Genomic DNA, 27998 nt, shown 5'->3' with positions numbered 1-27998 from the left:
AGTTCCAATCACCTGACATAAGAAGTAAGACAGAGGGAATCAGCGGGTTAATGCCAGGTTTAGCGATCCATTCAGCTCCTGCGTCAGACTTCACGCACCGTGCGCCCCGCGCCGCTCCAGGCTCTCCGTGAGTTCGCATCTATGTGAGTGTAGAGATGCTGCATGCGGAGACCGTGTCTGAATGAACGCAGGATGATCTAACGGAGTATTTATGCAGCCACACCGACCCGATCTGCAGATTGCAAAAAAGGTAAGAACAGTTCCCCACCAGATGGGTCTCAGTTGATTCCATTCTATTGTTTTCCATTTATGAATCTGATAAGCAGTTTTTAGTATCATCACAGTTGCTGCGAGATTTTTTTTTCTACAAGAAAGGCTTGAAAGCACTAGATGGAGAGGAGCGGCAGCTTGCAGCTCCTCACCGGACAAACAGCCTCGTTATTCTGTCGCTGATGCCAATTATTTCCCCTATTTTGATCCTAATTTGTGTGTTGACATCTTTCTGCATCCCCTCATTGCTGCTAAATGCTTAGTTTGACCTTGAGGGAGGTTGTATGCTCAGGAAATCTGTCCAACATCTCTCATGTAATTGATGGACGGATCTTCTTAGTCAGGTGCTGTCCTAACCTAACATTCAGGGAGTTATGATTGCTCTGATTCCATTAACTCAACCCCCCAAAACAAAAAAACAACCCTAACAGATGAGATAAGCAGTAGGTGATGATGCCTCCCTAGCAGATAGCCAGTAGATGCAACCCATCATCACCTCCAGCCTTGCCACTTTCTGTTTCTCCCTTTCACTTTTGTCACAGTTATTTGCCTCCATCCTTCAGGGGTGTGTATGATTGTCTGTACTTTTAAGATAAAGAGAGGAGAGAAAGAGATATACACAGGCGAGAAATTATGCTGCAAAGATGAAATTTGAATTTTTCAGAAAGAGCCCATTGCTAGGCAACCGCAGCAGATAGAAGTGGAGCATCGCATCATGAGGAAGCTGTTCTGTTGCATCATCAACTCCAAGTGGTCTGTGGAAACCAAGGTGTTGCAGGATCAGGCATCAGCTTGTTGCATGACAGGGTACACTCTTCTGGACCCTCACCTTGGTCTAGAAATGTTGCATAGATAGAAATAGACTAGGTGCTTGAAAAAATATTCACAACACTTGAATGTTTCCCCATTTTTTTTTATTACAAATACTAACTTTTATATATTTGATCAAGACTTTAAGTGATAGTTCATAATAAATGAGTGGAATGACATGTATTTATACTAAGCTCTTTTGAATTATAATTTTTTTTTACCTTCCTTTCCTTTAGGACAAATTTTGAGGGTATGTCTCTAAATGCTTTGCCTATCTTAACTTTAACTAAGCCGTTTTAATATGTGAATATTCTATATGGCTCTGGCATTATGATTTGGGTTATTATCCTGCTGGAAGGTGTCACAGTTTCAAGTCATTTCCAGCCTCTAACAGGTTTTCTTCAAGGATTACTTTGTGTTTCGCTTCATCTATTACCACCACCTGTGACCAACTTCCAAGTTGCTGCCAAAGAAAAGCTTCCCCACAGCATACCGCTGCCACTACCAAACATTAATGTACAATAGAGATTGTGGGCTCAGGGTATAATGTACGGTGATTGCTTTTCGCCATGCATTGTTTGGATTATGGGCTAAAATTTAGCATGTTATTTCATTTAACCAGAGAGTCTTTTGTTCTTATGGATTTGCTTTGGAAAATTCAAAGAAAAACTTCTTTCTTTCAAAAAATCCTTTACAGAATTATTAAGTTCAAATTGTAAACAGGTGGAATTTAGAATAACTTTAAAAATTAGGGGCTGAGGTCATTTAATTATTTTAAGTCCTTGTTTTCTTTGCAATTTAGGTATTTATTCACTGTTGATAGCAATGGAAAATATTAAGGTTGAACAATTGGAGGAGCTCTGTAATAATTTTACCTAACCTCAACATTTAGAACAATTGTTAACTTTCCTGGTATTTTTGTGTGTTTTAAAACAGCAAAAGGAAATATAATCAGTCTTCACATGGATCTTGAGGCCGAAACAATGTAGTAGTTGTGGATTGCAGTTCTGGAATGTGTGCTCTACAACCTGCCTGTAAGCTGCTGTGTGTCGTGACTGCTGTGAAGTGTGAGCTACTGTGTTGTACTTCTATTCAGCCTTTTCCAGGACCTCAGGGCTCAACAGCAGGCTAGCATTCTTAAGAAGTGACTGAAAAGACACTGGGCTCAAATATCTGTCAGCTGCATGTGCTTTCAAATTAAGCCATTTTTTCTTCAAATCTAACACTTCTGACATTCTTCTTTGCCCCTGTGCTACGAGTGAATAAAAGTCATCTTTCACCTATCCCACCCAGCCAAACAAAGTGCTAGCTTTCTGCTCATTCATCTCCTACCACTGCAGCTGCTGTTTGGCATTCAACAAAAGTCACCTGAGCCAGTCTGTGTCAGGCTTTCTCAAGCTGACCTTTAGTTAATTGGTATATGGACACTGATCTTACCGTCGTTGGTTTTCTGTAAATTTCAAGCACCTGTTTTTAAATCTATAACCATGGGGCTGGAATACATTTAATATCAGAGAATCAGAGAAAAAATTTCAACAAAAGCATTGTTGATATTGTAAGGGGATATCAATCCTTTCTCTGCAGTAAATTGCAGTTTGTTTTCAGCTTTTCATTTAGCCGCAGTGGTGTAAATTATATAAATGCTGATGCTGCCGTAAGTTTAACTGTATATCACAGTGTATTTTACAACATCATTTTACTAGTTAAGTAAAAATCTGAAACATTCATCATGTAGATAGTTCACAATTTGGAGGGTTTATACTCTGAGTGTAAGAACTTTGGAAATCTAAAATAAGAAATGTAAAAAATAAGAATGAAAAATAAATACTGGAGTTTTAGGGAAAAATCCAGATGTGTGCATAGCTTAATGATTTGTTATATATAATAATGTTATAGGCAAGAAACTTTGTATATCCATGATATATCCAAGCAATGTTTAGTGTGAGGGATGGTTTGGGTTATGACTTAAAACAGACAGTAAAATATAAATGAATTTTAAAAATAACATAAAAAATATGCATTTTTGGTAGATAAAGCTGAGGATGAGTTGTAGTGAGATTTCTTCTGTGTATTTTTCTGGGCTCATTGACAGTTATTTTAACTTAGCATAATGTCTAATATTGTAATTAGAAATTTGGGATGCCAGTATTATTTTGGGGGAAAATAAAATGACAGAAGTCTGTACCTTTACTTATTCTTTTTCAAACAGTCTGTTTGCCTGACTAATACGTTTTTCTCATGGAAACAACTTGTATACAATGTTAAGACATGAATGTCCTTACAAACAATATATATATCGAAAGCCTAATTAAATTCAACCTTTTTTTATTGATCTCAAAGGGAAATTAAATAAATATATGTTTAGTGTGCACACCGACCAAATGCTTATTATTCTAATAGTTACATTTTGGCCAGAAGTTTGTTGAAATTAATATCAAACAAAATGTTTAAATCTTTTGAAATATAAAAAAAAAAGAGCAGTAAGTGCTGTTACAACCTAACATGCTAAAATATTTTATTTATCTGCCATCTGTTGTTTCCCTTTTAAAAGATTTTATTCAAAAGATTATTTTCAAGGCTCTGAAAAAAAATTTTTTAATGTGCAATTTTAACATCAGTTTGGAATATACGGAGCCCCTAAAGGGACATGAAGGAAAAAAAAAACTTTTGCGAGATCTTGCAAACGTTTTTTTTTTCCTCCATGTCCCTTTAGGGGCTCCGTAGGAATAAGCAGTATTTCTGGGAGAAAAAAAAATTAACTAATTTAAAAAAAAGTGAAATTGGAGGATTTGAGGAATCTGATGAACTTAAAACATGCAAAGATAAAATAAAAACCATTGACAGAAAAAACATAAGTGTTAAATGTGAAAGTTTAAATCAGTCAGAATAAGAATCAGAAATGCTTTAATAATCCCAGACGGAAATTACTTTTGTTACATGCTCCAGATAAAGTCTTAACATTTAGTTGTTTATTAGTTGAAATCATTATTAGATTTCCATCCATCCATCCATCCATCCATCCATCCATCCATCCATCCATCCATCCATCCATCCATCCATCCATCCATCCATCCATCCATCCANCATCCATCCATCCATCCATCCATCCATCCATCCATCCATCCATCCATCCATCCATCCATCCATCCATCCATCCATCCATCTTCTTCCGCTTATCCGGGGTGGGGTTGCAGGGGTAGCAGATTCATTGGGGAGGATCAGATGTTCCCCTCTCCCCAGCCACTTAGGCCAGCTCCTCACCCTATAACTAAGGGAGAGCCCGGACACACTATGGTGAAAACTCATATTAGCTGCTTGTATCCGGGATCTCGTTCTTTTGGTGATGACCCAAAGCTCATGACCATAGATGAGAGTAGGAACGTAGATCGACTGGTAAATCTAGAGCTTTGCTTTTTTGCTCAGCTCTCTCTTCACCACAACAGACCGGTACAGAGCACGCTTCACAGCAGACGCCGTACCAATCCGCCTATTGATCTCCCGCTTCACCTTCCCCTCATTTGTCAACATTATTAGATTTACTTTGATAAATGGGGGCTGTGCAAAAGCAAACTTATTATTAATTTTCCTTAAACTGTTAGAAAAACTGATACTAAAATAATGGATTACTCAGACAGTTCAATATTAATTCAGGGGATTACTGGTTTAATCAGTTAATGTCTGTAAAATCCTAATGTATGTCAGACAATAAGACCAAATTATTACAGGTAATCTTTTGTTGCATCTTTTCCTGTAAAATGCTGCACATAGAATAGAATAGAATAGAATAGAATAGAATAGAATAGAATAGAATAGAATAGAATAGAATAGGACAGAAAATCCCTTAATTGTCCCACAATGGGGAAATTCTGGTGTTTACAGCAGCAAAAAGTTTATAGAAAAAATTGTCACACAAATGTGGACCTTAGAAAAATGTATAAGAATAACATAACAGTGAAGAGTTAAACGATAAACAATATCAATTCATAGGTATTATGAAAAGACAAAAATGTTTTGCTCAACAAAACAAAATACAGTTGAGAAAGGGTAAAGGTTTTCTGATAAGAAAGAAAATAGCATTAATAACTGATTTAATCTTGGCTCAGAGACCATAGCTTAACACTGTTGCATTCCTCCGTGAGACAAAGACACATAGAAAACTCCCAGTTGTTCATGGCATTCACATGACTTTACTCATATAATGGGCCTTGCTGTGAAATGGATTGTAATTCAGTCTGAGAGATTCATCTGCTATAATGAAGTGGATTACAGAATGGCCTCATGGCTCTGAAGTGCTGCTGTTTATAGCTATTTGAGGTGCTGAATTGCTGTTTAAAAATACTTTAGTTAAGAAAAAACTGAAACAGTTTATTGTTAATGCAATTACCAGATTTTCAATGTTGAAGAATCCACAGTGAAGTGCATTCTTTTCCACATTTAGCATGTTTTATCAGTTTTCTTTTCAAATTGGTAAATTATCTAAAAGCTCTCTGTTGTTTAAGAAAAAAAAACAATCACTGATTTTATAAAAAAAAGGGACATCAGTACCCTGAGATTAGCATGGATGTTTACCATAGCAGGTCTTAAAAAAATATGTAAAGCCTAGTACATTGACTAAGTTCATACAGCACTTTACATTATGCCCACGTCCAGCCACATTCTTATGCATTTATGCAGCTTTAGGTTAGATGTCTTACCTGGGGGCATATCCACCTGTGACAGGAGGAAAGTGGACACAACCTTTTGATCTCAAGCCAAAGTATTCTTATCTGTTTTCCCCTTTTTTCATGATATGACCACAAACATGGGCTTGTATATGACAGGTCAAGACAGTTTAACACAATTATTACGAAATGTGTTGAATGTATTTAAAAATGTAAAGGAGAAAAAATATTGCATTTTTATTCCTTGCTTTTATGGTCAAGATTAGTGGTCTGGTGAGGCTAAACTGTAACCTTTTGGCCTATATGCAGAAAAGCTTTGTGTGGCAGGAAAAGTGAACCTTATTTCAAAGATGCTTTCTCTTAGTTGAAACATGATAGTGGCAATGTCATGCACTGGGTATGCTCTTCTTTAGCAGGGACAGCGAAGCCAGTTTTGAACGATGGATGCAGCTAATAAAAGGGAATCCTGAAAAACATGTAAATTTGCTAAGACAAAGTTCTAACACCAGTTTCTCTTTAAACTGCTTTTAGACCAGTCTGTTTGCTGGTTGCTTTCAGTCAAGCAATACAAAATGTAAGCCTTGTGAAAATTAATAGGGATTTTTTGTTCTTGAGAAGTCATTTTTGTTCTATTCCATATATCCCTTCACAGATTTAAGAAAAGTGCAGCTTTATCATCCCCACACATCCTCGGTCTCAGCGGCTTAGTTGGTCCTCTATTAAAGACCCTCCTCTTCAGGCCCAGCCGTCAGCCTCTCCTGTGAAGGAGCTCCTTTGTTCCAGCAACTATGCCAAAGAACACCAAGGTGACTCAGCGGGAGCACAGCAATGAGGCCGTCACTGAGTCTGTGGCTGACCTTCTGTCCCTGGAGCATCCCATGGACTATAAGAGCAGTCAGATGAGTATGGGGCTCAGTCCTGGATCCACTGCCCCAGGAAGGTCCCTGCTCCCTGAACAAGACTTAGAGGATGGCCGACCTGCATGGAACAACAAGTTGGAGTACATTCTTGCTCAAGTGGGCTTCTCAGTTGGTCTGGGAAATGTTTGGAGATTTCCCTACCTGTGCCAGAAGAACGGTGGAGGTAAGTAGAAAATGGATGTGTGCCAGCTCATGTTTTCTTTTTATTAAATAACACTTTCCCGAATTTTGAATTGCCATAATTTCTGGTTTAGTTTCAGCTGAGTTGAAACAAGCATATTCGGACTTTAACATGATGCCTTTTATTGGTTCTGTAAAATCCATAGACGGGACACCATTTCAATTTGCTGTTTAAATGTTGGTTTATCGCTTATGGTAAATTCTGAAACTATTCAGCTGTGATTTGAAAAGTATTCTCACATGTTAATAAAAAAATGGTAAACACTATCTGTTTAGTTTTATAAAACATTATTTTACAAAAAAATATTTACAGATTTATGCGGCTACAGGAAATGTGCCTCTTATCTCTTAAATTATCTGCTAGAATTCATATGATGATTTTAGACTAATTCAATTATCTTATTTAAAACACACATTTCTAGAATATCTATAATAAAATACAGATTTAATTCTGTCTAATGTTATCAAATGTAGAGGATTTATTAAATCTTAATCCTCCAAAATGACAGTCCAAAATCTATAGGAGTTTATCCAAAATAGATCAGTCTATATCACTTCCTACTGAAAAATGGAAGTTGATTTAACAATTATGCTTAAACAAAATTGTTGGTCTAAAATCTTTTAGAGAACCTTTACCATGACTAGAAATCCTAATTGACAACTCATTTAATATAAAATCCTTTATACAGTACACTATCTAGGTCAGCGGATGTTTAAGATGGGTTTTGCACAGCCTGATATCTGCTTGCAATGCTCAGGTTATGCACCAGATTGGTAGCCCCAGGGTGGGACTCCTGGAGGCTGGGTAGATGGTCTTGCAGGATCTGTGTCAGCGGACATGGTTTACCGGCCCTCTGGCTGTTTTGATGGATCTGGGGTGGGGTCCCTGCTGGTGGTTGTCGGCTTGTTTCTGAACCAATGTGGTGCCTAGCCCACTCTGGGGTCCAACGGGGCCCCTGCTGGCACTGGGGGCATTGATCTGGTGAGGAACATCCTTTATGCATTATCTAGCAGGTGTTCTTCCCTAGAGAGCACACCATCAGTAAGGGAGTGGAGGGAGGGATATCGAAAAAATAAATTATTTGTAAATGTATTTAATGAAGAATTTGTTCTATATGAAATAATCTCCAGAGGTTCTAGAAGATTTCCTAGAACAGAGCCAGCCTTATTTATCAGCTAGTTGAGCTTCATGATTTGATCTGATGCTGTTACTCCAGCAAATGAAGGCAGAAATAATCGCCCTCTCTACAATAGAGTTATGGAAGATATGCAGCATCATGCTGCAAACACTGAAGGACCTAAGCTCTCGTACAATCTGCTGTGTCCTTTCTTTTAGACGGCTGGATTTTCTGGAGTTTCTCACAAAGTAAGCCAGGCTGAATCATGTTAAATGCACTGGAGAAATCAAAGAACATGATCCTCACAGTACTGTCTGCCTTGTCTAAATGACACTGGGTTTGTTGAAGCAGGTGTACGATGGCAGCTTCAACTCCATGATGATAAGCAAACTGCAGGGGGTCCTGATAACTGCTTGCTCATTTGCTGAAGTGAACCAACAGAAGCTTCTCTAGGACCTTCATGATGTGGGATGTCAGGGCAAACCGGTCATTATTGATTGTGGGCTGACTTTTCTTTGGTACCAAAACACCATAGCAGATCTTGAGCAATTTGCTTTGACAAATGTATAATGTGCAATTACTATTTGATACCCTGTGCAATAACTTGTTTCTCTATGTTTGACATCCAGTGCAATAACCATATATATATATGTATATAAATATCCATCTATATAAATACCCATGTAAACACCCTGTGCAATAACCCTGTATAATAATCTGACTATAAAAAGAAAGATGCCCTATGTGGACACACTGTATATATCCCATGCACCTTTTTCTTCCTTTGGCACATTCTTCTTCTCCTTTGACTATTTAAGCTGATGTAACGAGTACATTTCTCCACTGTAAGATCAATAAAGTCAATTAATCAATCAATCAATCTTCCACATCGCTGGAACTGTGATGAACACTGTTAGGCTAAGGTTGAAGATGTGCTGTAGAATCCCACAGAGCTGCTCTGCACAGGACTTCAGGACTCTGGGGCTGACACCATCTGGACCTGGTGACTTATTATGATCCAGTCTCTCCAGTTGCTTTTTCACTTGACTTCTATCATTCTGTTTTTAAATTATGAAGTTTAAATAATAACCCTCAAGGAAACAATGAACTCTTAGAAGTAGCAGAGAAAAAGTCCAAACAGATACACAAATTTGAAACCAAAAACTCAAAGAACCAAAAATATTGGCAATATATATTCTTTTAATTTATTTGTGGTGACAGGAGCTTAGCATGCATGAAAGTGTTTGTCATGTAATTGGCGGGTTGCCACTAGTCTGAGTCTCTGCTCTCTCTCCCTCTGACCTTAAATCCTTGGGCAAGACATTTCAGCTGCCCTCCCTGCTGTCTGTGATCTGAAGACTGTCAGTCTGCCCCAGGGCAGCTGTGGTTTGCCAGCATCAATGTGTGAATGTGTATGTCCTCTGATCTGAAAATCACTGCATAAGAACAGGTCCTTTAACATTTATTTTACTAATTACGAACAATGAACAGTGTAAAACATACTTAGCAGGTAAGAAAAGGGAGTTGGTCCATCAAAAACAGTAAAGAACGAGCATCTTTACACACTCCGTGATGACCAGAACAAATACATATAAAATGCTTAATTGGCTAAAAAGTAATCTTACTTTTCATTTATATTCTATGGTGCATCACTAGTGCATAAGCAGAGCTTGTAAATCTTTTCATCATATACCATTTTGGACTCAAATTCACCATCTCTTTTACACTCTAAGCTCAGATGAAGTCTAAAAATATAAACATTCGAACTACAAATGGATAATAATGAAAATCTGGTAAGATGTTTGATTTATTGCAGCTTTGCATTTTAAGCTGGAAATCTGATACTTAATCTCACATCAGCCACCTGTGGTGTGCAACTTATGTTTGAGTGCTTTAAATGTACAGACAGTGGTTGTGGGCCTCTTGCCATTGACTGGAGTTTGCCAGGGAATGACTGTATTGGCCAGGCTCCCTGGACAGAAAGCCATACCAGCCAACTATAATCTCAGCCTTAAATCTGAACCCATTGTGTAGCTTAAAATGATGGAGCCTGATCTTCAGTTGTTAAAAAAGGAACTTTTGCAAAACAAAAATGCACATGCAGTGAGTGAGATATTGGAGATTTGAAAAGATGCCTACAAAGTGCCGAAGTGATTTTGGAGAGCAGGTCATTAAAAAAGGTTAAGTTCAAATTAATAATGATCATAATTATATATCTATATAAATAAGGATAACATAATTTTAGTTGAGGCCTGTTTCATGAGTTTATTTTTTTAATTCCTTCTGTTTAAGCAGGGTTGCAAATCAATGTCTGACTCTCATCTTTTTCATTTTCATAGGAGTTTCTTTTTTACTTTTCTCAGATTCTAGTCATTTTTGTGACCGATGTGAGTTTTTTTTTTTACACTTAACAAGGAGTACCAACAATTTTGTCCATGTGTGTAGTTAGCAGACCACCTTTGCAGACATTATAAAGTTTGCAACTTTTTTTATACAGGAAAACCCTTTGAAGATCAGACCCTTAGATGGATATGTTTATTGTATAGTTTAACATATTGATTGCTCAGTGAAATCTTGCTTTGTCCAAGGAAAGTAGACTTGTGAGTTGTTGAAGGCCTAAGGTCCTGGTTGAAGGTTGCTGACTATTTCCCAGGTTGCTGTGCTATTGGTGTTTTACTTAATGGTATAGGGGAGGATTTTCGTGAATTTTTGAAAAGACCCGCCCTCTCCACTTAAAAAAAAAGCACATGAACAACCCTGTACCCGCTCCCGAGAGGGGATGCCTATTAAACGTACGGATGCCTATTAAATGGGCTCACATAAGCCCATTTCTCCTTGTGCACGCTCTGTTAAAAAGTTTCTCTTCTCATAACTCATACAAGCTAACTTTCCAAAAGAAGATTTGCAATTTCTCCGCTATGTCAATCTCACCACCAGTAAGTGAAAATTGGGATCAGGATGTAGGACATATCACAATTATGATTGACAATTAGGAGGACCACTTATTTTGATGATCCAAACTTAAAAAGAACATCCTCCACTATACCTTTAAGATTTGGCCCAGCTTGGACTGAATTAATTGGTGTTAGTAGCATAAAAATAAAATGTATTCCAGCAAAAAGAACATAAACATTTGGACTGTTTTTTGTTATTGTTCTGTGTGAAATTACACCTGACACACACAGAGAAACCACTCTCACCAAGCCCACGCTGCAGGCTATACAGCATTTGTCTGAATTAGTCAACATGCAGCCTCAGCAGCAATGAGATTAGACCTTTAATCCACAATGAGATGAGGAGGCACAGATACATTTGCCTAAAAACCCTCATTCTATTATAGTTCTCTTAGAATCTTGCCTTTTGAAGCTTGATTTACTGCTATTAAAATGAAGTGTGAAAGTGGCGATGACTAAGAAGGAAGTTCAAGAATAAATATAAATGCTCCCGGCTTTTAGGTGGTGTTGATGTCTTGTGTGGGATGATGTTACATGAATTGTGGCTTAGCGGTTCTTAATATGTTCACATTTAAACAGTTCCTACCAGAAGGCTGACTCAGTTAAAGGTGTTTTATCATCCTCATTTGTTTAAACGATAAGTAGGATAAGGAAACTTTAACTCACCCTAAATATCACCCTATGCTACAGCTTTAAAACATTGTGCTATATTACTGGTCATATCATGTTTGATGTAGAGGTAAGATTTTTAGTGAGAGAAAGTAAAAGAATATATAGCCAGTAGTCTAGATGTATAAAAAAAGAAAGGGGATGGTGGAATTTTTTTTTATTTTTGGAAGCACACTTAGCCTAATAGCCTAATAAATATAGTCTATTAACCTTGAGTAATATGCAGGGTATAGTTACTACAAGTCAGGTACGCCGATCATTGACCTGACCAAGGCAACTTACAGTAGGAATGCAGTCAGTCCCTGGACTGGCATGGTTATCACTGCCCCTAAATAGTTAGAGAACATCAGAAACAATCCGCTGGACTTTGTTTCCAAGTATGAAGACATTTCGCTTCCCATCCAGGAAGCTTTTTGAATTCAAAATGTCTGAATTAGCATTGGGTTTGAGGGTGATTGTTGGCCTGGCTGAATAGTCCTTCACTCTCCTGTACAGGGGCTGGGGCTGCTGGGGCTGTACAGGAGAGCGGACGACCTCTTCTATTCAGCCAGGCCAACAATCACCTTTAACGACCCTGTATAAAGTTCCTTATCAGTTTTAAGGAAAACTAATAAGGAACTTTATACAGGTATTCTTATAGGAAAATGTGTGTTCTTTACATTTGTTGGAGGTCGTGTGTATGTTATGTGGTCCAATGTGTTTCTACTATGATTATAAGAATGATGCTGCAGGACAATATTCATCAAAGTATTATTTAATCATTTTTCTCTTAAATTAATATGTTTAGTCGATGGGAACAGGATGGTTTGTTTAAAGGGGGTTGAGATACATAGTGGTTTGGATAAAATGGTAAAGGGGTCAATTTGAATTCATTGAGGTTTTTTTTTGTGATTTGAGTTCTATGATTTCTCTGCATGATTTCAGAGAAAAATGTAGAGATACATTTTCTTGTGATATTCATTAAGAAAAGCCTATATTTTTCCTACTTTTGTCTATCAGGCTTTATCATAACCAACACAGTTATCATTTAAAGCATACTTTTTTTTTTTTGCACCAGCAGTAGTACCGTACTTCATATTTGGAGTCTTTCAAGATCAGTCCCATTAATGATAAAGGAATGGTGACTGCATTCAATTACATTGTGCACCAGTGAACTATGATAAGAACAGAATTCAAAAAATGATGCAACATGTTGTCAAAACTGGCCCAAACTAAAGCATGCCACCTGCAAATCTTTTTTTGATTAGATGGTTTCTCTTCTTATTTAAATAGCAGTTTTTAGAAGACCAAAACTTGTCAACTCCTATTTTAACATTATGTCAAAAGCTATATCTAATAAATATCTACATTACTAGTCAAATAAATGGTTTAATTCATGTGTAGAACTGCTACTGAGCTGGCTAAGACATAGTGAGAAAAATATTTTTTGTTCTCTTTTGTTACACATTGCCTTACCTCTCTTCATTATGCCTGTTTAGTGGAGTATCAATTATAATAAATAAGATTCAGTATCAAAGCCAAATATAACACTCTCCTGCTCACTGTATCAGAATGATACTGTTATTAGAATTAGTTTCAGATCAAACGAAAATGATTTTTTTCAGACGGCTGTCTCTCTCTGCGAACCATTTCTCTGGCTTCAGATACTTCTGTCACCATGGTGCCTCTTCATCTCTTGACGTAAGCAGGACGAGATGTGATTTGATGTCTGCGACAGCCGTCTGTTCTGCATTTCCCTTCTCTAAGAATGAATGTCATGATGAAGAGTTAAGAAATATTGCTAATGTTAGAGTAAATAAAGTGTTGTAGTAAAAAGAATGTGGTAAAAATAAAAAAGACCAAGCATTGTTTTATCTGATGCTTTTGAAGGAGGATAAATTGTGAAATTACTGCTATAATTTAATCTTTCTCTGTGTTAGGTGCATACCTGGTGCCCTACTTCATCCTCCTTCTCCTCATTGGGATCCCTTTGTTTTTCCTGGAGTTGGCAGTGGGTCAGAGGATCAGGCGTGGAAGCATCGGGGTGTGGAACTACGTCTACCCACAGCTGGGGGGCATTGGGGTTTCTAGCCTCATGGTAAGTATGTTATGTCAATAAAATTAACTTAGGATAGATTATCACTCTCCACAACACAAGAATCAGATGTTTAATTTGATTTAGTTGAATACTTTTATATACTCCCAATTTCCCAACTTTTCTTACAATATTGAAAACTGTTTAGGGAGTAAAACCATTTACAGCACACACAGAGACGGAAAGAGAGGTCGGAAAAAAGAGGCGATAGGAACTAGGAGGAGAGGGAAAGCGATAGAGACAGGAAAGAGTGCATAAAAAGAGAGCAAATAAAGCAAAAACAGACAACAGAGAATATATACAGTAACTCCTAGAAGTCTGCTTCCATGCCTGCATGAGATTAGAGGAGCACAAAACAGAGAGAATAGCAGCAAATACAAGAAAAAGGACAACAAAAAAGGCTTTAATGAACATTAGCTCTCCCTTAGATTTCCATGTGTACCGAAGATATATATATATATATATATATATATATATATATATATATATATATATATATATATATATATATATATATATATATATAGTGTATAAAGGATTTACAAAAATTCTTCGGAAGGAAAATCAATAGCAGGTGAATCTGTATAGCAGCCAGACTCGCCCTACAGGGCCTCAGGATTTATAAAGAGGGAATGTGAGCCCCAGATGTCAAAAGGCACCCCAGATCACTGGAAAACAAGGAGGGCAGACATACAGTAGGGATGCCCACACCCACCAGTGAAGGGCAGAAGAGAACACCTGGAGCCCGACCCCCCGAGGGGTCAAACGCCAAAGGGGCCCAGTCCCAGGGATTAAGGGCAAAATAGCTTGACTGTTCTTCAGTGATTCGGTAAATAAACATTGCACCATGTCGATATCAAGCTCTCAGTCTGGAGGAAGAGTTTAGGGACACAGATTTCACATTACTTGCATAGTGTAAAGTTTGAACACTTGGTGTGGACAGGTTTAATCTGTTGGTCCACTAGGCAGTCTAAGTTATAGAGTCAATACAGTAGCATTACCTCTATAAACTATCACCAAAGTTAAAATTAGGGGTATAGAGAGTAAAGCAACTCCTAGAAGTACTTTTTTAAAATGTAAATGTAATCATTTAACTACCTGCTTCAGTTTTTTTTTCTATGTTGATATTTTAGAGTCAAAACCTGGTGTTTTAATTACACAATCCCTCTTTAAAATAATGCTCAATCATTTTAGGAGAAAAAAAATTTAATAGATCGAAAATTTCACTTCCCTTTTTTATCATATATGCACAAGAATTGGACTTGTGTTTAAACAGATCCATGTGGGTGTAGTGTTAGCAACATTAGCAGTTTGCTAGAGTTCATATACCCTAGTTTCCCAGTCTCTTACCCAATAGGTAAAAAATTACACAAGCAGCAACACTTGGCGGCTGTCAGCATTTGAGTCTCCGAATAAAAATTTTGGTGGAACAGGTAATATTAGTGCCCTTCCGAAATTCCTGTCATGAGGACAGACATTGTGCTTTTTGGAGCATGATTTGGGCTTTTCTGGTTTTGAACAAAGAGCCTATCCGAAAATACATAGCCATACATAGCAATCCAAATTTTCCATCAGATTTCAATTGAAGTCCTACACACATTTTCACAGGAAAATATACCGATTAATGTATCTTCTAGAAACCTATAAGGGATATTCTTAATGCTCTCTGCATGTATGTATATTTGCTCCTGAAAGATGTACAATACAAGTATAGCATGCCCCTCACAACTAGTTGTGCTTCTTCAAATGAACTGCTGTTGCTTTAAGCTATATAAAAACAGCCTCCATCAGTGATCTCTGCCATAGCATGTCCTCATTATCAAGAGTATTGACCCACAATGTCCCCATCACATTATCGTCAGCAGCTTAAAACAGCCTGTCGGCACCTGCATCCCTCAGTCAGTGAGTCTTCAGCGTGTGCCAGTCATCCATTCAATCCAGACAGAAATTTCATCAGTCTAATGTAAACGAAAGGGATGTGGATCTGTGGCTGGGGGCAGTGAGGCGTGTGGCAGCTCAGATGTGAGGGAGCTTGTGCGGCTATAAATACTACCTCTTTGAGGACCACAGCCTTGGCGGCTGAAAGCAAACAGTTCAATAATTCATACCGACTTCGTCTTAAGCTGATGTGTGCTGTGTGGGCCTGCATCCTGACTACCCTCGCCACACTGTGGACTGTTTGATTAATGCACCTTTCTGATGTCTTTCTCCTGTCCCCACAGGTGTGCGGGTTTGTTGGCCTCTATTATAATGTAATTATCGGCTGGAGTATCTTCTATTTCTTCCAGTCGTTTCAGTATCCGCTTCCTTGGGCTGAATGCCCTATCAAGAAAAATGGAACCCAAGCCAGTGAGTTTTTCACACAAATACACAATGCAGAAATTTAAACATCCAAATTTAATTTCTACTTACTTACTGAGAAGCTATTCAGAAGTCCAAATATAGAGGAAAAAGATCAGAAATGGATCTCTAAAGGCTATTTCATCATGTAAGGTTCAGGAATGTAGTGTTCAGCGTCAAGGAGGACGGGAAGCCTGAGTTTAATCTATATCATAATAAACAATGGGCAGAAAAAAATTCTAAATATGCTCAATTGGTAGATACCGAGACAGATAGACACCCCAAAGACTTGAACTCATTGCAAAATTGTGGTTACATAAGATTTTAACTCAGGGGATGCTAAAGAGACATTACCTAAGTTTTCACACAAAATATCCTTTTAATTTGACCTTTTATGACTAAAAGATGTTTGATGAGCAGACTGACCTTAATAGTTCAACCTGTAGCATATTTTCCTGAATTTAGTTCAGGTCAGAAGTTCCCACTGTCATGATGGGTTTTAAGGATCTGACCCACATGCAGAGACACACTCAGACGCCAAGGGTAAAAGTTAACAGGTTTATTGGGGATAGCAAAAACACAGACTGAGAGATATACAGCTAGGTAACACAGTTGGATTACAATGATCAGTTCAGGGAACGTATGAAAAAAGGCTGAGGCTTGAAATTTGCAGGAGAGGCACTCACGTTTAGGGGGCTCTTGGTGAATCTTTGGATCCAGTTTGTGGGGCTTAATCCTGAGATTAAAGAACTCGTTGGAGGGCGGACAGGCAGACTAACGTTGGATCCAGAGGAGTATTGGAGCGGACTGTCACCGGGTTTTCCTGAAAGTGGACTTGAACGGATCATGTGGAGGTTTCCCCTTGCTCAATGTGACTCAGTTTATCCTTCCAAGGGAGTAGAAGGAAGGCTTCCTTCCGGAGATCAAAAGACAAAGGCAAGCTTAGACTCAGAGAGACAGGGCTAAGGTTAGACTCTGCTAATCTAAGTTTGGCCAGAGTACCCAATACTGGCAAACACTCTGGCGTCGAGGTGGTGACAGCCCGCTGCTCAAGTACTCCTCCGGTCATGACCCAACGAGCTGCAGGTGTGCAGAGAGGCCCAACGAGTGCAGGGCACCGCCTTGTGGTGGAGAGAGAAAAACACAAAAAACTACCCACACAAACTGGAATCCTAACACCCACGCTGTACGGTGGATAAGATGTGAAACGCGTCGATGTTAAATGGGTCTGACCTAGCAAACAATAAAAGCGTTATATTCAAGATGAATTTTGTGGATACTCAGAAGATACTCAGACACCAGTGGCAACACCACATAAGGTGAATAATTAAAAAAGATAAACTTGTTTAGCATGAACAAACCTTGCAGTTCTGAGATTTGGCCATAGGTGACAGTATCATTAGGAAACTCAATAATGCCTCTTGAAAAGCACATTGTGTAACTTTTGGCCACTAGGGGTGCTAGACCTGTACGTTTCATGTCTATCGCCCCTAGTGGCAACATGTACTGTAGCACTGCCACAAAAGACAACAAACAATCCTGTATCTTTTAATTTGGGGACCGCGCTAGGCGTCTAGGTTCACCTCGGAGGGTGTTAGAAATGCTGCTGCGCTCTAAAGAGCTTTGCCGGGGCAGGCTGGACTGCGCTGAGGATCAGCGGCGGAGCTCCAGTGAAGAGCGACTGGGTTGGACGGGTGTCTCGGTTGGCTTTTGTTTGTAGCCTGCTAGCTTTCTCTGCCCCATTTTGCTTCTGCTAAACATCGAAAATAATAAAAAAGATATATGACTGTATACTAGGAGCAAAGTGTTAACTTATGAGTCTAATAATAAAGTTTAGAAAAGGGAAACTCCTTTCCAAGATCGACTCTTGTTTTTCCTCATGCATGATCCCTTTTACGTTTTTCTCTTCAGCCTCTTCAGAAGGTTTAAACTTTTTCTTTACTTCAACCATAATCAGTAGTCGAGCAGGCAGAAAAATTGTAGAGCAAAAGCTTTAGCTCCATGACTATATAAGAGCCTGCGGCCATAAAGCAATGATACGTTCTTCTAGGTCACCTGGCCAATGACGGTGCATCTTCTCCCAACTTACATAGTCAGTATTTCAAGAGAGGAGCCTGCTTGTAGCAATGATGGTGTCAAGCGCTGTATATTAGCCTGAGGAATCATTTAAAATAACTCCTATGTGTCAACTGTTCAGGTTACAAAATCTGTGATATGCCTTCAAATTACAACACACTTTTCTGATTTAAGTTTAAAGAAATGCTAAATCTTTTTGCCTTTTAAAACAATAACTTTTTAACTGGTCTTTCACATAAAATCCTGGACCTCCTCTTCCATAAAATCCTTTGTCTAATCAAATTAGACAAAGGATTTGGGTCAAGATGTGTCAAAATATGACAAATATCAATGCCTCCAATGCTTATCAGTAAATATAATTTTCTACATAGTTTGTAAATGTATAAAGATTATTTTCTCTGTTTTGGTTTTTCAGCTTTTTCCTGTTGCTGCCTTATTCTTACATGTCTTTTAGTTCAGTATGTATCACTCTAAGTGTTGCCTCTGTCATCCCTTTTTAATCTCTTGTGGCCGTTCCAGTTGTGGAGCCTGAATGTGAGAAGAGCTCAGCTACCACCTATTTCTGGTACCGCCAGACTCTGAACATCACCAGCACAATTGACGACACCGGTGGCCTGAACTGGAAGATGACCCTGTCCCTGCTAGTGGCTTGGATCTTGGTCTGCCTGGCCGTTATCAAGGGCATCCAGTCCTCTGGGAAGGTATGCCGTTTTTGTGGCTTCCCTGAACCCACAGCCTCCATACATTCATAACTTTTTTTTTTCCCACATGCAAAGAATAAAAATATAATGATAGTACATAAAGATAACATATAACAAAAGCTTCCTTTTTAGATTTTTTTTTTATAACTGCTTTATCCGTATCTATGAGGGCATTTCTGACTTTGCTTTTCGGTCAAAGGTAAAAACTAAGCCGTTTTATCCACTTGTGTCTATTTTTGGAACTAATCTAGGTTATGAAACCAAGAGAAATTAAACATTGATAATCTTAAACTGAACCAAGGAACAGCTGTAATGAACAATGCTGTGCTTTCAGGCCAAAATATGAGTCATCCAGCATATCTCTTTACTAAATCCAACTCAGTTCTGACACATTTAAAAAAAAAAAAAACCCAGTGCCTGGTAATCCAGTTCTCAGAGCTTTAACGAGTCCCTGATATGCTGTGGGAAGGATTTTCTCTTCCATGGGCTCATCTCACAGATTTGCTTTTAAGCAAACATGGAGCAGCTTTGGGACTGATCCAGCACAAGTGTGTGTGGAAGTGGGTTTGATTGCACTTCTTCCATGTGTGAGGTCTCAGAAAAAGCGTGTCCATGGCAACACTATGTGATGTGTGTTGACTTCCTCTCCCTCTTTTAGGTAATGTACTTCAGCTCTCTGTTCCCGTATGTGGTGCTCTTCTGTTTCCTGATACGAGGGTTGCTGCTGAAGGGTGCGGTGGACGGCATAGCTCACATGTTTACTCCCAAGGTGAGAGAGATTAGGCAGTTTTTTTTTCTATCAAAGGAGCTATCAGCATATAGAAACTCTGGGATGAATTATACTTGATGAACTAGAGGGGTTTAAAACATTTTAAACAATAGAGATGAGAATTTTTTTTGCTTAAAGCAGAGAAAAAATAACCTCCAAAGCAGGGAGTAAGGTCACAACACAACACTGGTCAACATCTCTAATAGTTCAAGCACCACTCATTAAGATCCAATTACATGAAAATGTCAGCACTACATAGATTATAGATGAGCGGTGTCTCCATCTAGTGGTCAATGTTCACTGAAAAAACAGCACCAAAAAGCTTAAGAATGCAACTACATATTTGTAAGTCAAACATTTTAAATAGAGTCTGTCATTAAACATTCTCTGAGAATATTTGGGGAAAGTATTTCATTTGTGGATTTCGTGTTTAATTTTTTCTTTTTTGTGTGTTGTTTTTTCCAAAATTTACCATTGGAAAGATTTTAAAAAGTGTGCTAAAAAAACATATAGCGTAAAGAAATGTACTGTATTAATTTTCTTTTGCTATATTTTGAGACAAGATAAGAAATACATTTGGTTTCAGAGGAAATTATTTAATTCAATTGTATTTACTGATAATTGAGCAGGAAGTTGGACTTATTTTTTAATTTCTCTAGTAAAAATGTTATCAGAATAAATCTCCATGATTATGCACATAATTCTGGGTTAGATTTGATCTTTTAAAACCTTCCAAATAAAATAAATGCCATGAATACCAGCTCTACATAATGTTGTTATAATGTTGTTGAATGTTTTTTGCAACATAAAACTCAGTTTTATTATATAACTATATATATATATATATATATAAACATAAATATCTATAATATCTTTATCTATCTATATAACTCTTTCTATTTACCTGCCTATCTATATATGTATATTGTAATATTTAGTCATATATATATATATATATATATATAATATTCAAATACATTATCTAAAGCTGGTATTCATGAAATCTTTGATCTGAATTATAATGCAACCGCTTTGGAAGCTTTCTTAATCATATTTAGTTACTTTACCACAATTGTCCTACCCTGCTAACATGAAACAATTGTGTTAAATTAACTAAATATGATTAAGTAAACGCCAGAAATGGTTGCACTACTTTTTTCTGTGTATATAAGTTTCTAACTGCCATTGGAAACGTTTGACTACATCAGTAAATGCGAATGAACATTGTCTTTATGTTGATATATTTTCCAAACCAGCTGGAAAAGATGTTGGAGCCACAGGTGTGGAGAGAAGCAGCTACCCAGGTCTTCTTCGCCCTTGGCCTTGGCTTCGGAGGCGTCATTGCGTTCTCTAGCTACAATAAGAGAGATAACAACTGCCACTTCGATGCAACACTGGTTTCTATCATCAATTTTGTCACCTCCATCTTGGCCACTTTGGTGGTGTTTGCTGTACTTGGCTTTAAAGCTAACATCATGAATGAGAAGTGTGTTGTCGAGTGAGTATGTCTCACAGAAACAGTTGCTCTTCATCAGATGTAGTTTTTTTCCTTCTTATATTAACTAACATATCTACTTTTTTCCTTATCAGAAATGCAGAGAAGATCCTGGGTTACCTGGAAAAAGGTGTGCTGAGCAGAGATCTCATTCCTCCTCATGTCAACTTCTCCCACCTGACAGCACAGGACTACTCGGAAATGTATGGCGTCATCAAGACGGTGAAGGAGGACAGCTTTGGCCAGCTGGGTCTGGACCCCTGTATCTTGGAGGACGAACTTAATAAGGTTATTTTTAAATTATGCTGATCCTGGAACAGTTCAAAGAAGTAGAGAAGCAGAAATTAGGATTATTAAGTCAACGTCTTTGTTGTGAATGTATCTTTTAATTGCCTTCAGTTGTTTTGTTTTTCTTTAAGGTATTTGAAATTCAGAAAAGTATTTAAGATTGATAATGTCACTTTGGTTAATTATCTTACCGGTAGTTAAAATAATTAATGAACTGATAGATACAGTACTTTTTTGCTTCTGTGACCATCTCCACCTTCTTTCTCCCTTTAAGGCGGTTCAGGGTACCGGCCTTGCCTTTATTGCCTTCACAGAGGCCATGACACACTTCCCCGCCAGTCCATGCTGGTCTGTCATGTTTTTCTTCATGCTGATCAACTTGGGACTGGGAAGCATGATCGGAACCATGACTGGAATAACTACACCCATACTGGATGCCTTCAAGATCCGCAAGGAGATCCTGTGTGGTAAGTCCTGATTCTTGTCTTCCAGGTCTTTTACATTGTAAAAATTAGAATGAGGGGTCAGATTTTCACTCAATCTTTCTCTGTTATGTCTCCTTCAGTGGTTTGTTGCATAATAGCCTTCCTGCTGGGCTTGCTGTTTGTTCAGCGTTCAGGGAACTACTTTGTCACCATGTTCGATGACTACTCTGCTGGTTTGCCACTCACTGTGGTTGTGATCCTAGAGAACATCTCTGTCGCCTGGATATACGGCACTAAGAGGTAACATGGCTAGAAATAGTTATTTGGACGTTTGTGTTGTTAGAAGAAAATAGGAAAAATAGATCTTAAGCTGTCGTACAAAAACCTATTGCATCAATCACCTCTAAGTATTGGTAAAAAAAAATATTTTCATAAAATAAGAGCAGATCTACGATGGCGCAGAAGTACAAACCACATCAACAAGTAAAAATTTTAAAAACGCAACAACATTTTCAGAAACTCAGCCACATATTAAAAAACACAACATAATTTTCAGAATCACAATGACATTAGCCTACTGGAAGAGGTAGATCTTAATGTGAAACCGGAGAGCTCGCTACCTGGACGACGCCTTTTCGGTTCAAACATTGAATAAGTGAGCATGCTGTAAGCAGAATGACTTCCTGTTTAAAAGCCAAATGGTGTCCAGTCAGCGAGGTCTCATTTTTCAAGTCAATGCCATTGCATTTTGAATATTATGTTTTGTTTCTAAATATTTAGTTTCATTTTGAATATGAATATGTAATATGTCTGATTTTTTATTCGTATATATAAAAAAAATCTGTCACAACTAAATTACAGTTAAAAAAAAAGTCACTTGAGGTAGAAGAATATTTCTCTTACAAAATCTCTATGAAACATTGTCTAATCCCACTGTCTCGAATCTTCCTTTGTACTCAGATTCATGCAGGATCTTGAGGACATGCTTGGTTTCAGGCCATACAGTTTCTACTACTACATGTGGAGATATGTGTCCCCAGCTGTCCTGGTGGTGCTCATTGTTGCAACAGTCATTGAGATGTCAGTCAATCCTGCAGGATACAATGCATGGGTTGAAGAGGAGGTCAGTTTCTCCTGGCTGTCTGTGTCACTTGTTTAATATTATTATACAGAGAGTACATAAAATTTGGAAAAAGGTAGAACAATAATGAAAACATGACCATTTTCATAGAATTGTATTAAACTCATTACCAATGTTTTCTGCTATATCTCTATGAGCTTGTTGTCAAAACGATACTCATATATATTTATATCTATATATATCATATCATATATATATATATATATATATATATATATATATATCCCAGGATTTTACATATACTGTTAATCAGCATAATTTTTCATACTTATGGGGGTAAACCCATAAAATAAAATGGGTTTGCATTTATGCTCGTTTTAGGAATGCAAACCTTGTTTTAAGCTGAGTAGTAAATCAGCTTTGTGTGTGCTATCAATTTTGCGGGTACTACATACGCAAACCTTACATAGCCATACTCACCATGGGGGGTCAATATTCCTATTTGATTGTGTATGTATATTTTGTCTAAACATCATTTTCAGATGACAATGTGGATTTTAACCAGAAACCTGTTTTACTGTTGCTCTTTCCTGTTAAGGGCTCAGAGCGTTTTCACAGCTACCCTCCATGGGCGTTAGCCATGGCATACTCCCTCATCGTGGTTGCCATGCTGCCTTTGCCAATAGTCTTCATTGCCCGCCAATTTAACTTGGTCTCAGACGGCTCCAACAAGCTCTCGGTTTCCTATCGCAAGGGCATGATGAAGGATATCTCCAACCTGGAGGAGCAGGATGAGCAGCGCTTCATCCTCGGAAAGAATCCCAGTGAGGCTCCCTCCCCCATGCCCGCCCACCGGGCATATCTTGGGCCTGGTGGCACCCAGGAGATGACCAACACCAATTATGGCACCTCCACCAAGACGGGATACCAAAACATTGGCTCTCCTGAGTCTGAGCTATGATCTAATGAGCTTCAATGTTTTCATTCCTATTACAAAAACCCAACTCAGCTAGAAGAGAATTAAAGCAGGTGAAGAAAACTTTAATACAGCATTCCTTACAGCTTAACCTCTAGAGAGAAAACCCTCCAATTTCTCCTTTTTCTGCTTCATTACTAATTTGCAGTACTTCTTTATGTTTTTGCAAGTAACTGACAGCAGTGAGCAATACATTACAATCAGCATTTCTGTTTTTATCGAAAGCATTATTGGGGCTGAATTAGAGAAAATGATATACAAATGTATAATTGTTATAGGATATTTTGGTGGGACAGATCATACATAGAGATGCACTAAAAAGTTTGTGCACAGAAACAAGGAATCTGACTTTCCATTGCTCACAACTTAATCAATCACAGTATGTAGAAATCAGGTTTCGATCTGCCAGTCAGGAAACCAAAGGGCCTCATGCTAAGCTCAATGCTTTGTTTGAGGAGACTATTCAATATAAGAATGTTCTTATAACTTTTTATCTGCAAGAAAGCGAAATTTCAGAAGATTCCTTGATTTAGAATACTGTTGTTTAATTCTTGTTATCTTTCAAACTCTGTCACTCCTGAAACATGTCAATGCAACCCTAATGTGAAATATTGAGAATTTTGAGAATTTTAGAGTTAACAGTATATAATTCCTAGAATATTCAGAAAAGGTTGACTTTTTTTCTCATGCTAGCGCCAGTATTTTCTAACATCTTTAAATATCCAAGCAGAAATGCACCACAAAACTCTCTCTGAGGTTAAATGCTTGGCAATGCCACAATGCTTTGGCAAGTAAACAATCAAATTGCTCTGGGTGATCAGTTTATACTTCTGCTTATTTCATTCAAGAGAGGCTGTGGGAATAGGATTGCAGAAGACTAAGAAGAATCAATCATACTTCATCTTATCAGTACCAGAAACCTTTTCATCTAGTCAATAACTGATCAAGCGTACATCTACAACAATATGTACTTTGAGATTATTTACAAGCACATTCTATATTTTTATTTGTGTGTGCCTATCATGCATCAGCAATAATGCCAGTGCTCATAAAACCACGGATCTCCTTTTATCTCTCTTTTCCCTTCTAATGTACATTAGAACACTGTATATATATATAGATATATATAGATGTTGGGCAATAGGTTGAGACACCACCATGCGTACACACTGCAATAGAGAAGAAAAAGAAGTTACCTCTGTCCCTCATCATTTCCACAAGCACAGGACCACAGACACCTATGTTTAGAGAATCTCTGAGCCTTAACACTTGTCTTCGAACTTATGTTCCTCATTAATTGTGACAGAAAGCTAAGTTTGCCTGTGCAGGGCATGTTTTATACGGAGGCAGACATAGAAGGAAGCTTGGTTAATATAAGCAGATGAGCAAGTCTGAGTGCTGTCTGCTGCTGAATAAGAGCTCCTGGCTTACCTGCCTGTTTAAAAATAGAGCAGCGTTACCCAGGGGAAGCCGTGGCAACATGCACCATAGAAACAGATTCTGTTCTGATGTGGAGGAGGAGGAGGAGAGTAGCAGACACCTTGTTTTGTCTGCTCCACCTGCACATCTATTCATACCCCACTTACAATTCTTACCAGTGTTGCTAAAAGGACTGAATATATGTGGTTCACTGCTATACCTCTGTGGACCAGTACTTCATCCCTGGGAGGATGATCTTTGGGTTTAGGTTTTGTACATTCCTCTAATAGTGACCACAGCACTCAAGCTATACTTTCTGTTATCCAAAGTGTAAAAACAAAGCCTTTTTTATTCTAACTTCTAATCCTGAAAGACAGTGGCAATGTAACGTGATATTAATGTTTTGAATAAGTGATAGTACCTGGGTTTGGCCACTAGATGTATCTGCTGCCTAGCAGAGGATCCAGTGGTGTAATTTTATCTGTGGCCCCTCCCTGTTAGAGCACCAATACCTGAAACTGCCACCAGAAATGGATAAAAGCAGAATCACATTGTGTGGTGCCTGAGCAGCATCTGTGTTGTCTGCCTTATGCTTTTGTCATTTGATCACTGTTTGCTTTGTAGTTTGTTTGCACTGATGTTTTGTCTTGTTCACACAAGCACTTTAATTAGATTCAGACCCTGGAGTTGTTTGTTAAGCACAAATGTGAGGAAAAACATGTTTCAGGAAAAGAAAAAAATATATATATATAAATGAGATGTATAAAGAAAGTGATTTATGAATGTTATCTACATGCACAGGCAACCTTACACTTTTCCGTGTCTACTGATTTCACATTTGGAAATCTGTGCAATACAGTTATCTGGAGTTAAAATATTCTGTCATGTAATACCTTTAACTCCATTTTGAGCCAGTTTCTGAAACTTGTGCAGAAAGGGGTGATGTGAATGCAACATTTCCATGGACTTCAAGCCCTTTATCACATTAAAACACCCAAAGCAGCAAAATTTTAACGATCTCCAAAAACAACCCCAAGATTTTCTTTATCTTTAGCTTTTGTAGAGTTAAATCACAATGCACTTTTACAAATAGTAAAGGCACTTATTACATTTCCTCACTATTCCTTCTCTTGGAATGTCTTATTAAACTTTTTAAAGATTTTAATGTCTAAGTTAAAATTGCATGGCAGACGTTTTACCAATGACACATAACCTGAAATAATAGCACATATTTTATAAATCTGCAGCTTCAGCTGGAGGTCAAAGCACATTTTAGGATAGCACAACTAGAAGCATGGACGGTAATGTCATGATGAATAAAATGTTAAGTTGAACCTTTGATCCCATAGCCACAGGATGGTGGTTGATGAACGAACATCTCGTCTACTTAAATCCAGGATCCTACAAAACGTTAAGCACACATCTGCACAATAAAACACACTGCCATCAATAAAAGTAACAGAACTGCCATAAACATTTTATCTGCAGACAGAGACATCGATTAGAGCACAATCCTAGTTACCTGCCAGAGTTTATGGTATTATAACTGATGATCTATGTAGATTTTGCCTTAAAATTTACAAAGATGATGACTCAGGCAGGAAAAAGCTATTATCACTTGGCTATGATTAGTATGATTGAAAACAAACACCCCAGGGTCTTTTTGTCTTATCCACATGTCCGCTGTGTCACAAGCATCTTCTGGAATTTATCTCAGCTTAGTCAACAACATGAGCTTGACAAAGTACCAGTAAATCTATTTAAATGTGCAAATAGTCTTTATGTGACCAAACATAGTTATATTTATAGTATTTAAGATGATGTATTTAACCTGTAAATATTGATGTATATTCTGATAAATTCACACTGAGTATATATGTAGTACGAGTGACAGGGTGTATACTTGAGCTGTAAATAATAATTGTATATTTTTTAGATATTTTTTTGTACTGTCAGTACTGTTACATTGGTATCTGTTGGTTTCAGGTGTTTTTATGTGATTGTTGTTCATGATAATAACCGAGAGAGCCTGTGTGTCTGTGTGTGCAACGGGGAGCATCTGTTTGAAGTGAAAATATGTATTGGTTTTCGGTGTTTCGCTCTGTGTTTTTCTCCTCTTTCAGTGTTGTGTGCCAGTACATGAAATCAAATGTTGCTGTTGAGTGGGACCACTAACGTTTCAGCAATCTCTTCTCTCTGTCTTTCTCTCGAACTGTGATAGAATCCAGTGCAAAACTTACAACGCAATCAGGAAGACATGTATGACTGTAACAATAAAACAGGAACTATTTTGGTGAATAGAGTGACAGTGTAAAAAGAATACACTCTGGTATGAAGAGGAATTAAATTAACCACTTTTATTGATAAGAGCGTTGTGTGTCTTTTATTCTAATGTGTAAACATGAGTTTACTTAAGAGTACAAAGAAGACATTAAAAAGGGGAATTTCAATCATATCTTGTTTCGATGATAGATAAGCATATTTCATTTCTTTAACCAGCAGTAAAAACAGATCTTTCATAGAAACATGTTTTGACTAAATGAGGATTAGTAAAACTTTTACTATTTCCTAATTAACAAAATAATGACTTTTTTTTTTTTCAAAAAGTTTAGAAGATTTGTGAAATTACCTTTTTTTTTTAAATATTTGCCTACATTCTCAGTGAGACTGTAATGACAGCCTTGTGATGCCCATTCAACAATTTGGTTTGTTTTACTAACAGTCTTTTAAAATAACTGTTAAAGAAAGATAATAGCAATATACAGACCTATT

At 37.7% G+C, this 27998-nt stretch overlaps 1 protein-coding gene across 2 annotated transcripts; it reads left to right on the top strand.

Annotated features, from left to right (window-relative positions):
- The first annotated feature begins 25 nt into the window (after positions 1-25).
- slc6a17 (solute carrier family 6 (neutral amino acid transporter), member 17) lies at positions 26-27573 on the top strand. 2 transcript variants are annotated; one of them, XM_015379115.1, is made up of 12 exons: positions 26-250; positions 6394-6824; positions 13502-13659; positions 15879-16005; positions 18592-18773; positions 19432-19542; positions 20799-21040; positions 21133-21325; positions 21600-21792; positions 21891-22050; positions 22711-22873; positions 23430-23792. In XM_015379115.1, exons 2-12 carry the CDS (start codon positions 6530-6532, stop codon positions 23790-23792), a joined length of 2187 nt encoding a protein of 728 aa, XP_015234601.1. In that variant the 5' UTR covers positions 26-250; positions 6394-6529. The 2 variants fall into 2 exon arrangements, with proteins under 2 accessions (XP_015234601.1, XP_015234602.1); XM_015379116.1 differs by lacking the exon at positions 26-250 and having other exon boundaries at positions 6530-6824; positions 23430-27573.
- Positions 27574-27998: the final 425 nt, after the last annotated feature.

This window comes from Cyprinodon variegatus, unplaced genomic scaffold (assembly GCF_000732505.1).
Source record: "Cyprinodon variegatus isolate N-32 unplaced genomic scaffold, C_variegatus-1.0 Scaffold185, whole genome shotgun sequence".
NCBI lineage: Eukaryota > Metazoa > Chordata > Actinopteri > Cyprinodontiformes > Cyprinodontidae > Cyprinodon > Cyprinodon variegatus.
Note: the sequence above shows the minus strand (reverse complement) of the source record. Positions and strands in the feature narration are given on the sequence as shown.